The sequence below is a fragment of the Salminus brasiliensis genome, chromosome 4 (assembly GCF_030463535.1).
Source record: "Salminus brasiliensis chromosome 4, fSalBra1.hap2, whole genome shotgun sequence".
Lineage (NCBI taxonomy): Eukaryota > Metazoa > Chordata > Actinopteri > Characiformes > Bryconidae > Salminus > Salminus brasiliensis.
Genome location: NC_132881.1, coordinates 32,577,914 through 32,594,503, shown reverse-complemented (window position 1 = coordinate 32,594,503; position 16,590 = coordinate 32,577,914). Strand labels below are relative to the sequence as shown.

Sequence of the window (16,590 nt, the reverse complement as noted above, 5' to 3'; positions counted from 1 at the left end):
GTAATTCACTGATTGCTTATCACTCAACACAGATCAGAGGTTAGGTATTGTGCAAGTCTGCCTAAGGGTTAATGATAAACTGCAGGTGAATAGACTTTGTGCTCAATATGAAACTCTGGTGGGGGGAGAAGGGAGGGGCTGAGCACAATGGGGTCATTGGGACTGTAGCCATGTTTGGGTCAGGTAACAGGGAATTGCTCAAATGTTATATGGCACATATAGAGAGCATTAACAACAATAATAAGATGATAAAAATGAATAAAAATGGTTATTTTGCCTGCATTATCCCAAAAGATGCCAGTGTTTGCCAAATATGAGCCACACATTATGATCACTGGGTTATTAAACAGACACAGGCTAGTTGAGTGTGTGAAAAACATAAAACCTTTTATGAGATAACTGCTCATACAATGTGTATCAAAAAACCCCAAAATCTGCCAAGTACCGTAGTAGTTCAGCTGTGTCAAGAGGGCGGTGCACTGTACCACTGTGCAGCGCTGCTTTCACATACATTATCTCCATGGTACAATCATAAGAAGGAAGCCTTACCTGTGGTCTCACATAACACTCTTTGGCCACAATCATCAAAAGCACATGTGGAAAAAAGGGGGACTGCATTTCATGAAAAGAACACCTTGCCAACTGTGAATGATGGGGTGGCTCTATCAATTTGGGTTGTGTTGCCACTAGTGGCATTGGCATTATTGGACAGGTGGGAGGAAGAATGACTTCCACAAAGTATCAGCAAATGCTGGCTGCAGATGTAAAACCATCCGTTAAAAGGCTGAAGTTGAAAAGAGGATGGCTTCTACAAAAGGAAAATCATACAAATATACATTAAAATCCACGGTGGCACAAACGGAAGCTTTTGGAATTCACCTGACCTAAACATCATAGACATGTAGTGGATAGATCTTAGATGTTAGATCTTTTGCAAAGAAGAGCAAAGGAAAATCCAACTACAAAAAATGAAAGAAATTTTACTGGCTACAAAAAACTTTTGCAGGTTGTGGTTTTCTCCCAAAGGGGTGTTAAGTCCCAAACCTTTGCACAGGTCAAATATATATTTTTTGTTTTTAATACAGGGTAACTGTATTGGGATTTGCTTAAGGTGTTGTGTTTTATGTTGGAATAGAATAGTTTTCTACTTCTCAACTGAAATAAAAAATTGTTATTTGGCCAAGGCTGAAAAAGGCTGTAACAGAAGACTTTTCTTTTGAACTTAACGAATAGATCCATTTGTCCTTGAGATTTTCTGACCTGTCTCTAAAAAGCTATGAATGTGCCTTATAAACAAGCACTCTTTCTCAGTGCATTGAATTCAGAATAGATTGTTGTAACATACCAGATTTATGTAGACCAAAATGAGGTCTATAAATTCCTGCGGTGTAATTCCTGCTCTGTTCTCACCCTACGCCCTCTCTTCATCACAAATGATCAGTTGTTAGCTAAGTCAAAAGCCTCTTCTACCAGGCCAAGTTCCTGTAGCTGTAAAACGTTCTGGTTTTGGCATTTTCTGTTTAACATGTGGTCATGTGTGATTGCTCAGTGACACGGAAAACTCAAGATAAAGAAGTCTTCCTTTCACTTTGCTGCAAAGAAATGCTAAATAGGAGGAAAGCAAAAAGTTACTACAGTGCCAAAGCTACTTTGTTCAGATAGAGTGCTCCAGCAAAGCAAAGCATACATCATGCAAGTGTAGTTAGTATAGATAGCCCTAACTGGCAGACACACCTTACATCTTACAGAAATATATTGATTATAAAGGAAAAGCTTCTGACACTGCTGATATTAGTGACCATCAAAATAAAGGCCACCAAAACATCAAAAAAGTGACCTCCAATACCAATATGGCTCTCTCTCTCTCAGATGACCCAGAGCCAAGGCCAAATAGGCTAACAAGTTAGCGAGAAAGCAGAGGAAACCCCTTATGGTTGAAGGGGGGTGTCATTGTATTCTCTTATATGTAGTACTTCTTACATAACGGTTTTGGGGATTTTACATACACACACTAGCGCAGGGTGAGATTCAGATAATCACTCACCAAGCAATTTATTAGAAGTACCTGTACATTCATTCATTCATTCTTGCAATTAACTCATCAGCCATTTATGGGATATGAGAGAGGTCGTCGGAGAATGGCAGAATGGTTTAAGCTCACAGAAAGGCTATAGTAAATCAGATAACCACTTTGTACAGTTGTGGGGATTAGAAACGTATCTCAGGATGCATAACACATCAAACACATGAGGTGGATGGGCTACAACAGAAAGCCGAGGCTGCAGTGCAGACTGTAGCCTTCCCAGTCACCAGATCTTAATTCAATAGAACACCTTTGGAATGTGGTAGAAGAGGGGATTCACAGACTAAAGGTGCTTCTGAAAAACAAAGAGAACAAAAGGAGGCCATATAGTCTTCCTAATAAAGAACCCAGTGAGTGTATATTAAGATGTTCTGAAAACAACTTTAATACATGATTTAATAGTTTAAAGTAAAAAATAGCTGTTTTTAGTTTAATATTTGTTTTTTTAGTTTAATTTTTTAGTTTAATACTTCTGTCCATGAAAGAGAACTGTGCTAATGCCCTTAAGAGGATGCAAGGCTTGTAGAAAAAAAATAAATAAATAACATATAGCGATAGGATTTGGACTAAATTCATTAATGTCAATAATGCTTAGTTGTATCTTGGCAAGCTATAAATAACTTTTTATTTGTATATGATTTACCATATTTTTACGAAATTATTTCAATTCTGTACATGTACATGTTGTTCTTGTAAAGATAAACTGGGATAAACAGCTTTTGGTTTGGCTGTGGGAAAAGAGCTTGACTGCTACACATGTTAAATGGAAGGTTTAGGCTTTTATTAATCACAGTGCTAAGCTAAAATGTCATGCAAATTTTCACAATCTATAGCACGGTGTACAGAAAGCACACGGTAGACACTGCTGGCAAATATGGAGAAAAATATAAAGGGTTCTTGGTCCAGTTGAACAGTCACTGAGGTGTACTTACAAGTTTATTTTAGTGCTCTTACTAAACTTTTAATCTCTTTGAGCTTTATGGTAAAGGTAACGTAACTGATTAAGGATTTGCAATAAAATTATGCGATGGTCAATGTCAGCCCCTTCCCTTTTAAAAGATGAGAAAAACAGAAGTAGACCATGTTTTAGACAGGCCCTGTCTCTTTGTCCCTTGATTTTCAATTAAGATGAAAACTACAAGAGAAAAAAACAATAAAAACAGCTGAAAAATACTGAAAAATATAATGCATTTCATTATTGTTTTTTTTTTTTTTCAGTGCTGAGTTGACATAGGGCACATACTGCATCTGTCAAAGCAATTCTGCACAAAATATACCCAAAGAGTATGCTGCATTATATATGAAATATAATATTTGTCTTTATGGCTGTATGTTCTCATGCTATAGTTCAGTTAAAAATGAAGGCATGTTAATAGGAGTTCCTGGGTTGGATCTAATTATAAGAATGATAAGAAGAAGCATGCCTTTACCTCGTATGACTGTTTCTGTTACACAGTTCTTAAGTCTATTTTTATATCCTGGAACCCATTTCAGTCCAGACCAAACTGCTGCCAAGATCCAACATGCCTTATTTATAAACCAGATAACAACAGGGCTTTGAGAACTATAATGAGAGATGTGGGATCTGTTCCAATATCGCTGTAGAGCACGAGTTCACATCCGAACAATGCAGCTTTTGCATGTAAGCCTAAAGTTAATAGCTTTCAGTCTGTCTGTCTGTCTGTTTGGGATTCTAAACTCCATCAGCTCTAAGCAATAAATAGTTCTCCACCAGTGCAAAGAGCCTTTTTACCAGGCAAGGAACCATTCTAGCACCCGAATGGTTATGTGAGTTGTTATGCTTTTAAATAGGTAAAGAACCTTTGAGGAACCCCTTTGAAGAGTGTACTGTTACAGTGTACTGTGTTGTCCTGGTTCAGTAGTGTAGTCCAGTTTCACCGGCAATGCCACATCTAAAGCTCCTAGCAGTGAACACATCTGAACTAATGTCCACCAGCTCTGTTTACAAGTGCTGTCTGAGCCACGTCCTGAAATATGTAGCGAAATTATGGGCTTAACTGTCACGATAGCGCTGGAAAGGAGTGTGTGTGTGTGTGTTATGGAAAGAGGCGGATTAAGAGCGATGGGGAAAATCATGCATTATGAGCAGTTCGGAAGTATTTTAGACCTATTATAAACAGCTACGTCTCTGCTTAGCCTATCGGCTTCCAAGATGCAATACGCATCTAAATGAAAATAACGCGCGTCCTTTCACTAATCCCCCTCTATCCTTTTTATCTGGGGGACTGGCGGCAGGCAGATCACTATGGGACGCTGAGGCAGAGGGACGACGACATGCTGCAGATATCTCGATAAAGGCGCAGGGAAGCTTCTTCGTTTCTGAGTCTGTTTCTGAGGGTTAGCTGCTGAAGTGCAGCAGATAAAACCATGATGCTCGCTGTTCTTCTGGGGCTTTTGCTTGTGTCCGGCGAATTCCCGCTGGTGTGGAGCTCCTGTCCTTCTCAGTGTAGCTGTTTCTACCACAGCTTGAGTGATGGATCTAGAGCCAGGTGAGTGTCACTGCTCTCCCGTTCAAAATAAAAGTAACTTTTTCTACATGATGAATTGACTTAAAGTAACCTGACTGTACAATGTTGCTGATCTCAAATTTCTCACTGCCTTTGTCTATACTTTTGCACAATTGTGTCATAGTGATGCCAAATAGTGGAGTTATTTGCATGAAATCTGCATACAATTATTATTATTATTATTATTATTATTATTAGTGGTAGTGAAAATAGTACTTTGAACAATAGTATTTCTTCTTCATGCATGCATTTTGACATTTTACTGCCAGACTGTATAAAGCCATGTAAATAGTGTACACGTTCATCATGAATAAATCCATTCCTCTGTTGTATTTGTGTAGGAGTGTGATTTGTAATGACCCTGAGATTTCCCTGGTGCCTGCCAGCTTCCCCGCTGACACCTCCAAACTCAGAATAGAAAAAACAGCCATCAAGAGGATTCCCAGCGAAGCTTTTAACTACCTCTCCAATCTGGAATTTCTGTGGATGTCCTTCAATGTGTTATCGTCCCTGAACGCGGACAGTTTCCGTGGTCTGTACAGTCTGGAGGAGCTTAGGCTGGATGGTAATTCCCTCACTTCTTTTCCATGGGAATCGTTAATGGATATGCCGAGCCTAAGGCTCCTCGATTTGCACAACAACCAGCTCTCCTCAGTCCCGCCTGAGGCCACACTGTACATAAAAAACTTAACCTACCTGGACCTCTCCAGCAACAACCTGCTGACGGTGCCATCGGAGGTCCTGGCTACTTGGTTGACGATCAAAACTGTCCAAGGAGCAGAGAGTTCAAAAATGATTCTTGGTGAGCAACTCGACAAACCCTGCTTTAGTGTTTATAATTTTTTCTTTGTTTTTGATTGGATTGGATTGGATAATATTTGATGGGCTCTGCATTATGTGGTGTGAATTTACACATGATTTTCTACATTTTTTCCACAGAAAAAAACATAAATGTTATTGGTTAAAAACTAATCAAAAGGAAAGACCAAACTGTGTGCATTTTATACACATGTGGGGATGATGTATACATTCAAGCACATGTAGTGTAACAACATACTCACAGGCCTGGTAATTATTTGTAATGTGAATTTAATTCCCATTGTTTTTTTTCTACAGGGCTCCATGACAATCCTTGGCTTTGTGACTGCCGGCTGTATGACCTGGTCCAGTTCCAGAAGTCCCCATCGCTCTCTGTGGCCTTTATTGACACGAGACTGAGGTGCGCTGACCCCGAGAGTCTGTCGGGGGTTCTGTTTAGTGATGCAGAGCTGAGACGATGCCAGAGCCCCAGGGTTCATACGGCTGTAGCCCGGGTCAGGAGCGCAGTGGGCAACAACGTGCTACTGCGTTGTGGCACCATCGGGGTCCCCATCCCTGAGTTGTCCTGGAGGAGAGCAGATGGAAAGCCACTGAATGGGACAGGTGAGTCAGCACAGTGGCGGGTTGTTAAGGCGCATTAGCCTGCAGCACTAATACAACATAATTACACAGAGAGCTGGCATGGGAGCTCACTGTTGTAATGAATGTGATTACACAATACTGCTTGCTTGCATTTTATTAAAATTGGCCGGCCTTTGTGCTCAGATTGTTTTTGTCTCTTATGTTGTTTTTCAGTTCAGCAAGAAAACTCTAAAGAAGGAATTGTTTGGTCTATTCTGAGTGTACCTGCGGTCTCCTTCCGTGACTCTGGGAAATACATCTGCAAAGCGACAAACTATGCTGGGAGTGCAGAGGCAGTTATTTCTCTGATCATAAGTGATGCACCAAAGGTTGAAAATCAAACTGTGAATGCCAAGAAAGCCAAAGGAAAGAAGCCGAGCCCTGTTGTGAAGGCAGCATATCAAGAAAAACTTATCGCCAGATATGTTTCTCCAAGACCCTCCCCTGCCTCTGCACTTGTAGCCCCCGTGGTTTACACCGGCCCTTATCCAGGCATGGACAGTGACAGCACTGCAGACAGTGGGACAAATGCCCAAACAACCGGTCCTGATGGACTCCTAGAGACCAATCTGAGCAACCTCGCAGCCAACACATCCTCCCTGCAGCAAGACCCTGACAGAGTAGTCCGCTCCGTCAAAGTGATTGGAGATACAGACTATACGGTGTGTCTGAACTGGAGAGCGCCCAAGGCTAAGAACACCACTGCCTTCAGTGTACTCTATGCTGTGTTTGGGGAGAGGGACATGCGGCGAATTAATGTCAGTCCCGGTAACAACCGGATCATGATCGAGGGCTTGGTTCCAAAAACCAAATACATTGCCTGCGTGTGCGTAAAAGGCCTGATCCCCAAAAAAGAGCAGTGCGTAATCTTCTCAACAGATGCGGCGGCAAGCGCTAATGGGACCCAAAAGCTCATTAATGTAGTTGTAATCACGGTTGCCTGTGTGATAGCCGTGCCTCTGACTGTGATCGTCTGCTGCGGGGCGCTTAAGAGGAAAATCCAGAAATTTCTGGGCAAAAAGTCTAAAGACATTCAGGACTCGTACGTGACGTTTGAGACTCTGTCCCCCAGCACCAAGGCCAAAGGCCTGGAGGGGGAATACCTGAACAGAATGAACCCAGAAGAGTCCAACAGACTGCTGTCAGCCAGGTCCAGTCTGGACTCAGAGTCCACCGCTAAGATTGAAGGACAGCCAAATGAATACTTCTGCTGACAATTTCCCTCAGCCACTGCTCCACCACACGGCCTAGGTAGTATCCAGGCTCAGCCACAGTATCTGAGTGCACACAATCTGTACCAACAGTACCTGGCTGAGCATTCCTAAGTACATATATGGATACTCTGAGTTAGCAACTACGTGCACAAAAGGAAGAGTCATTCTTCTTTGGATCAGCTGTGCTCTTGGTTGCTATTCTCATGGACTTAGTTAAAAGACTAAGCCATCTGGCTGGTGGTGGGGTTGTGGTTGAGCAATCCCGAAACTACACATACACACACACACACACACACACACACACACACACACAAACTACTGACCTTTCAGATATTGATCCAAGTTTAAAGGGAAACTGCTATTGTTATAAGTAATTGACTGACTGTATGTATTGTACTGTATATATGTATATACATCCTGTGTATATTAAAATTTATTCATCTTTGCATACCAACGATGTAGCTTAAGGGTTGTACATATATTAGAGTCAACTTTAAATAGACAGCTGAATAATTTGCACTAACACAAATAACTATTTAACTGTACTTTTACCAGTATTCTGATCATGTTGCTGAATTATGAAACTCTATGAGATTTTAGATGTGGCAACATTTCTGTATTCAGTTTAATAGCATATGTATAACCTGTGCCACTGATGTACCCTGACAATTTGACTTTGTAAACTTTGTTTTATACCCCAAACCTCAGTGTGTTTCATAACATAGAAATAAAGATTTTTATATGAATGCTTACAAAGTCTGAGTTATTTCAGGATTTGACCTCAAACTGAATGACAGTATGGTACAAGTAGGCCACAAGCAATGGCGCAGCAACAAAATACCCGATACTTCCCTCTCTGCTGTCAACACGGCCTTTGCTTCGATTTCCCACTAAGATTACTCCCCTTTTACTGCTTTTAGCAACAGAGGGACTATACGAATAGTTCTTGATCAATCAATGATATATTCATTCAATAGTGAGTAAACAGTGCGTGCTACCTTACGAAGCACGTCAAGGATTATTGTTAATAGGATTTAGTCGACTGTGCCTGTAGACATGTCCTATACAAAAGCAGAGTGGATGTGATTTTTACGGGACTATGGATACCATTTGTAATGCTCTTGGTTTGGGATTGTTGCTCCTTTCAATAAATCACATCAACTCAAGCAGTGTACCGTGTTTGGCTGGATGCACCTGTACGACCAGTCGTCATGGAAGGTTAGTCCTTTTTGCCTTTACTAGACTAATGACTTGAAGCAGAACGATGTGACTGTTGCCCTATTTTTTTCTTTCTAGAGACAGTACTGTACAGAGGTTTATAGAACCTGTTAAAATTAGGATGAAAAAGCTCCTTATCTGGGCAGTGATTATTTGCTTACTAAAACACTGATATAAGAATAAATACAAACAAGATTCCTACAAAAATGTTGGTTTTAGGTCACTGGAACCAAGCTTTGTTATCTAAACTATCTAAAAAGATATCACCTACTCTCTTTATATTCAAATAAGTTTTTACTTTTTACTGTATTAAAATTTACTCGCATCTGTTCCAATGTAATCTGCAGTTTTACAAATAAAACCTATTATTGGTGAGATAACCTTTATGTATTATCCATTAGAAGATATTTGTATAGGATTTCTTATGTATAATTGATTAGCAAAATAAAATTTGAAGTGTGGATCAAAAATTACAGCACTCCATCAAAATCATTGGGCATAACTGTGAGGACAAAATTTGCCCCAATTTGCCTCAAAATTAGCCAGTTGATAAAAGAGCGGTATATTTAAAATATGTATATACACATTTTGAAACATTTACTTTGATCTTTTCAGGTCTCTTTTGTGCATGGAAACAGCTTTGTCAGGTATACCTGAAGATATTCCTGAAGATTTCTCTAAAATCCGTATTGAGAAATCACACCTGACTGAAATACCTAAGAGTGCATTCTCTCGTTATAAGTCACTGGAGCATCTCTGGCTAAACTTCAACGACATCACTATAATCAATATCAAGAGCCTGGAAGGATTAAGCAATCTGACGGAGCTCAGGCTGGAAGGCAATAAACTGCGCTCAGTACCATGGACAGCGTTTGAAGACACGCCCAGCCTCAAGATCCTGGACTTGAAGCATAACCGTCTTGATGTTCTTCCTGAACACGCTCTGAAATTTTTGCCAGGTCTGACCTACTTAGACTTATCCTTCAATCAGCTTACGGTCACGTCTAAAGACGTGTTCCTAAAATGGCCTCTCTACGACACTGTTTTCAAAAGCGCGGAGCGGGAAACTGCGGTCCCCAACGTGGTTTTGGCGCTCCATGATAACCCCTGGCTGTGCGACTGCCGCCTCAAAGGGTTTGTCGAGTTCGTCACTTCGCTAAGTCCACCCATCATTCTGATGAACTCCTACTTGACGTGCAGTGGGCCGGAGTACATGGCGGGCAAATTCTTCCACGAGATCGAGCTGAAGACGTGCACGAAACCGGTGGCGACCACCCCATCCACCAACATCACCCTGCCGCTGGGAGCAAACGTCACTCTTACGTGCTTTGCTATGGCCAGACCAGAACCAGCTGTCTGGTGGACATATGGTCTTAAGATACTAAGAGGATTTCATGGTAAGGTTTATTTCCCTGTCAACATATCAGCAAAGGTTTTCTTTACAGACGAGCAGATATTGCACTGTAAATTAGGCATTTAATGTGCAGTATTAAGCAAGATGGAGAAATGTAGGTGAGAGGCTTTCCTGTACAATTATTTTGCGTGTAAATATTACATGGATGTGAAGTTTTACTGGAATGTGACTTTTGCCCTTTGACGCTCCTTGGGAAAGATCTAATGAGGTCAAAATGTCTCATGCAATTAATCAGGGAACATGTTTAACCCCGGCTGAACTATGTTTTATCTTGTCTCGTCAATGCACACACTCTTAAATGTTCTTCAAAGAACCATTTCAATAAGATTTTAAAGTTAAATTCCACGTTATGTAAATGTTTCAAAACAATGTAAAAAGCTTTTTCTAGAAGAGTGCACAAAGTAATGAAACTGACTACTAAAGACATGCTCAGTGACTGACATCTACATAGCTTCATGGCTTTGCATACAAAATTGTAGACCAAAGGAAGTAAACATAGGCCCGTGGACCCAAACCGGCCCCTTAAAAGTTCTAAACTAGAGTCCATGTTCTCAGTTAGGATGCCCCACCACTTCTTAAGAAACTTTGTGTTCACTCTCATGTTGTCCATATACTTTTAAAACTTAGATATATCCTAAAGAACATTTGCTTGGATGGTTTATTAAAAGCAAAGCAGCAGAGGGTAAGACTTTGTGCCAAAACCTCCAAATGTGGTTTGGATCCAATTTTCAGAAGTCTTTCATGTGGATTTTGGCTGTCCAGACTATCAAACATCAATCTGTATGCAATCTACATATGCCAGAATCAGATTTGGGCTGGCAGATCTGCCATACAGATAACATATCTGTGTCACATTTGATGAAAAGGATTGGATTTGGGCCATGTTTACTTTATGTGTGAACACATATAGCCTTATATTAATGAATGTGAACAGTCTGGACAGCCAAATCTGAGCAAAAAAAATGTAATTGATTAATGAAGCTTTGTTATTGATTTATTTATTTATTTTTAGTATAGAACCTGCTAAAGCCATAGATACTTTTCCAGACATGGTCAATATGAAAAAAGTTCCCCTTTTCTCTTTCTATTGTAATGTGAACATAGACCTCTTGGGACGCATTGTTATATTAAAGCTCTAACAGAGGCTGTGTGTAGCTTGTCATGTCTAGTCTAGTCATGTTTTGTCTTTGGCTTAATTTTGTGACTAAATACTGTGTCATTTGTCCAAAGAGCTTCAGACTCATGTGGATGAAGAGACAGTCAAGTCTGAGCTGGTCATTCCATCCCTCCACCTAGCCGATGGTGGAGTCTACACCTGTACAGCCAACAACTTCATCGGCAATGCGTCAGTCAGCATTTTGGTGGCCGTTAAATCTGATGAGTCACATCCCCGTTCCCCAGCTTTTTCTGCTGCAGACACCGAGGAGAATGTTTACATTGATATCCGTATTGCCAAGCAGACTGTGTATGGTATCACTATTGAGTGGTATGCTGTGACGGAAAAACCATCAGAGACCTGGTTCACCATCCACTTTGGCCGCTACGACACCCCCAAAAAGGAGCTGATCTACATCGGGCCAGGTATCAACACCTACTCAGTTACAGACCTGCTGCCAGCCACTAAGTATGACATCTGCGTGACTCTGAAGAACCAAGCACCCCGAAGTGGTCAGTGCATTGTGTTTGTGACGGGCAGTGACATGAGCGAGATGGAGCAGCGGGAGAAACTCATTCATATCGTGGTCATTGTGTTAGCCATGGTGCTGGCTGTGCCAGCAGGAATGTATGCCTGCACCACTGACACGAAGTTCCACTGCTTCGACCGTGGTATGGAGATGTGGAGGAACTGGAGGCGGGCAGAGGAAACGCACAAGCCAGATGAGGGGCAGGGGGCCTTTGACAGCCTCCAGGCTGCCAGCGATGAAGGCCTCTGCAAAGATTCTGGTGAGGGACGCAACACCCGCAGGAGGTCTGATGACAGGACACAGAAAAGCAAATTTGACCATAAACCCACAACACAGCTCTACTGATTCCACACACACACACACACACTAAGAAACTTAGACCACTAATGACAATCAACCTGAATTTGGTTTCTGAGCATGTGAGGTGTTCATCATGCTCAAGTGATCCAGTCCCTGAACTGAACAATGAACAATCGAGTGGGAAAAAGCTTTGCATGTGACTGCTGACCACACTGACCAGTGATCACTGCTCTGCAACTGTTACAGGTAATTTTCTCAATCACATGAGGAGAGCTGTGCATTGATGACAAACAGTCTCATTGAAACTTCAAAAATTATGCAGCTTACCAAGATGTCTACTCACCCTTGTACACACTCTTGCGAATGGCTAACAGTTAGTAGGAGTCACAGTCACCCTCACAAAACATGAAAGTAGCCAATTATGCAATTAATTGTCTTAAGGAAAAGACTTTAAAGGTTTTAAAATAAAGTAATCCCCATTAGCAAGAAGAGTGGCTAAATGGTTTTGTACACCCCACCCCTTTTTCTCTTCAATTCCCTGTATTCTTTCACCCCGCATTGTCCATGTGGTTTTATTTGTTGTACTTGGGGTTGATGCCTGGAAGTGATACCAAGACAGAAGCAAATAAGATGTGCTGTGTCACTGAGATGTCCTTTAGTTCAATCAATAAATGATGACTATGCCAAAGAATATCACTTTACCACTTACTGGTCCTTCAACAATTTTTTTTGCTGTTTACAGTGTCTCCATTTTGTATCATTGAACCTGGTTATGAACAGAGGAATGCAAGACATTAGGGAGCCATATCATGGAAACCCAGAATTTGATTTGATTTAAAATTCAAGCAAATACAAAACTGCCAATGAGAGGAAATGTGGGGTGGCAATATGGTAAAAATATCACAATATTCATAGACATTTTCAGGATACACAATATTTATTGTGATATTCTGACAGAAGCACCAGTAGCATACAAAAAAAAATTGCTGCACTCCATCCAAATAAACAGGACTAATTACACTCTTTGTAATTAATACTGTAGTTGGTCCCTGTTCTTTAAGCACTGATAGTATCCACGAAATGGCCAGAAAAAAAGCCTACTGTGTGTCATGATAACAAACTTTATCATGATAAGATAAAAGATTTCCATGGTTAACACTGACGCAAAAAATCTGATATGTGCAGCGTAATAACTGTGGGCATATATTTGTCTGAGCTGAAAGAGTTTCAGTTTGTTGGTCTGACCCTGCAAGTAACAGTGCTGAAAAATACTGTATTTATCCCATTCATTATTAGGTGTAGTTTACATGTGTGCTATAATATCTACTAAATCAGCCAAAACACTACAACTGAAATGTAATACAAACAAATGTATAATTACTTACATATATCAGTCATAAAGGTACAGAAACACTCCTGGGATACGTAAGCAAGTAAATAAATAACAATTAGAAAAACAGAACATCTAACCTGTAATGTGTGAGATTCCACCACAACACTCCAGACCTGGACAGCACTGGTTTGTAGTGTTTTAACCTCAGTGATTTCTGCTTATGGAGTTCTGTAATGTGGGTAATAATTATGTGATGTAAACAATCTTCTAGTTTACAACAGCGGTCAGAAACGTCTGCTGGGCTAAGGTACACAGGTGTCCAGAAAAGATAGCCCATGTTAAGTCTTATTCATTCTGTACGCAGTGGTGAGCACTCCTGCTCTTCTGAACATGACTGACTTGTTTTAGGTTGGGATACATTTGTGTGATTGCTGTTTCCTGGCATTTACGTTTGCGTATGTTCACTGTTTGTTAGGGCCAGGGCTTTATTATGCAACAGATTTATTTTAATGCATACAATACGAGTGCACTAGTATAAAAGAAGATTAGGATTTTTGATGCCTGTCCCATATCATCTGTACCCAATAGCTGCCTAAATCCTTATCTCTTAAAATGGGCACAGGTCTCTGGTGGACTCCCCGATATGCACTGTGCAACATTCAAATAATGCATAGATCAAGGTCTCCTAGGCCTGAGACATTTTGGCAGCTTGATTCACTTGTATTACAGACAGTTTAACATGTGAGACAATGAATTGAAATAAAATGTATTTAACAGTGAAGAGGATTTTAGCATTCAGTCTCAGTTTAATCGTTCTGAGAAAGAAAAAAAAAATCTTTACATGTATATTTTGTTCTGCATCTGTATTTGACCATGTCTTATATATTTACATTATGATTATACACTGTGTCCACATGTAGGACATTGTTGTCCAGCAGGGAGAGGGATAGGCAGCGTAGATCTGCGTCAGATGTCTACGTGATGACGAACACAACCATCTGGCTCAGGGAAATACTGAGAGAGCCAAGCCATTGTTCACTTGATGAAATAGCTACAACAGCCATGCGCTATTAATTCTCTCGGTTTGGCTCATTGAGGACCCCCAGCTCCTCCTGCAGTGCTTTACTCTGCCACAATCTATACTTAGAACACTTCACTTTCAACAAACAAGGGTTTATTTTTAGCTAGGCATAGCTGTCACTGATGGGTGACGTGAATTGTCAGAAATGTGCTGGCATGTATTTATTGTACTGTTCTGCAGAACACAGTACTGGAATCTGTATAAGATTTACCAATTTGTTCACCTGCTCAGTATTACAGTAGTAGCCTCATAAAGCACTTGAGCAGCTTTTACCTTTATGGTAAAGTCGCTAAAAAATTTTGACGCATTTTGATGCCTTTCTATGACGAACGCCTCCAGTTTAATCCTCACATGACCTTTGCCAGTGGTCAGTGGTACTATGAGGTCGTCGATAATGTCATGCTCAAAACTGTGTAACCTCAACCAAAGGTTTCCAAAGAACTACTTGGAAGCCCAAACTAAATATGCCCATCTTTGTTTTGAATGCTGTGCTTTTTCTTTTATCCTGGTGCATCAATGCACTTTACAAGTTTGTAATCCTCTCTTAAAAACCCAGTAATCCCACTCACTGCCAACATGGCATAATTCCATGCCATTTGTGCTTTTTTTCCCTGCAGTGCTGCTTTCACTGTGAATTCATAATAGTCTCGCTATGCAAGTACTTTGTCTTGCAATGGAGTGCTTAAGAGTGATAGCTATGCTTTTTGGCAATTTCACACAAATCACAAAAGGACTGTCAAATGTTAAAATTACAATTATTAAATAATTAAATGCAACTCCTCTGCCTGTATTATTTGTATATATTTGGTACTTTTAGATTATGTAGCTAAATAGACATACACTACATGTCCAAATGTTTGTGGACACCCCTTTTAATTAATTAATTGAATCCATTGCTGACACAGATGTGGAAATACACACACACACACACACACACACACACAGCTTGGATAGTCCTTGTAGAGAAGTTTCCCACTCAACACAAATTAGATATTTGATTTCAATTTTGCGGATTTTGTTTGACAGCCATTGCTGCCAGTCATTTGACCATTATTGTTTCCTACCTGTACAACAGACTTTCTGTCAGCTCCAACTTTTTAAATATATACAGTTCTTTGGAATATGCAAATAAATTGTACAAATAAATAAATGCCATACTAAAAACAGATTTCATATCTGAAATTGTTTTTCATTCTGATGGTTGATCGGCCAATGTAAATTCAGTAGTTACACTTACATAATGAGTATGTTCAACAATGTCTTCCTCTTTAGTTTATAAATGCTTCTGATTATACACTGTAAACTACTGGCAGCTTTTAGTGGTATTTCCTAAAAAAAAAAAAAGTGTCTGAATAGTATTGGATGGGTTTAAACATACATACAGTGATTCTCAGTCTAGCCAGCATTTCAAAACTTATGCTAGAAATTCATGTTAATAAAATCAATATTCACCAAAGGATTTTATTTACAAAATATCATATATAAACAGATATTTAACACAGTGATGTCCAATAGATTTCATCTTATTTTACATAGCGGAAGTCTATATTTCCTTGTACGTACCTTGATTTACACAAAAACAGAGATATTTTGAATATACATATTTATATAAAAAAGAATGCTTATAAACAAAACAAGTCCTTTTGGTAACAAAGCCACATATAATTCACCATTGCACCTCATCTGAATGTCTAGAAGTCTCTATAAAACAAAATTCCTGTAAACCAGCACATCATTGTAAATTGTTTGGCATTGTGAAGAATCATCCAATTTTCCAATAATGAGATCTAAGATACCTTATTCACAAAGGATTTTAAATTTGTTTTTTTTATTGGATTATTTTTGTTTTGCTTGTGTTTGTATTTTTATTTTCATGTCAATATTCTTATTTGTTTGGGAATTATGTTGAAAGGATTTCTGGATGAAATCTACACCCTTAAAATCAGCTTCTTCAAAGGTTCACTAGCAAAGGCAAAAATTCTATTTTAGAACCATGACCATTTAAAGAAACATTCAAATGTGTAAATGGTTCCTTGGTCAGGTTAAAGCGTTCTTCAATGCAAGAAAACACTTGTGTACCATAAATGGTTCTTCTTAAAATGGTTCTCTACAGCACCAAAAAAGGTTACAATCAAATAACTGAATTTTAGCACTATAAAGAACCTTATTTTTACCTTAGACTGTAGCTGTAAAAGGGTGGTACTTTTAGCAGCCTGCTAAAATAGCAGGCTTAGCAACTGGCCCTGCGTGAACATGTGCCTGGGTCAGAAAGCCTTGCCAGGCTCCACCTGCTG

The 16,590-nt window shown here is 39.8% G+C and overlaps 2 protein-coding genes across 2 annotated transcripts; both read left to right on the top strand.

The window, feature by feature from the left end:
* Positions 1-4,416: 4,416 nt before the first annotated feature.
* Positions 4,417-7,950, top strand: lrit1a (leucine-rich repeat, immunoglobulin-like and transmembrane domains 1a). Its single transcript, XM_072676963.1, has 4 exons — positions 4,417-4,593; positions 4,953-5,413; positions 5,728-6,033; positions 6,226-7,950. Exons 1-4 carry the CDS (start codon positions 4,472-4,474, stop codon positions 7,263-7,265), a joined length of 1,929 nt encoding a protein of 642 aa, XP_072533064.1. The 5' UTR covers positions 4,417-4,471; the 3' UTR covers positions 7,266-7,950.
* A 414-nt stretch (positions 7,951-8,364) lies between these two features.
* Positions 8,365-11,927, top strand: lrit2 (leucine-rich repeat, immunoglobulin-like and transmembrane domains 2). The gene is made up of 3 exons (XM_072676962.1): positions 8,365-8,483; positions 9,099-9,880; positions 11,128-11,927. The coding sequence occupies exons 1-3, from the start codon at positions 8,365-8,367 to the stop codon at positions 11,925-11,927; spliced, it is 1,701 nt and encodes a 566-aa protein (XP_072533063.1).
* Positions 11,928-16,590: the final 4,663 nt, after the last annotated feature.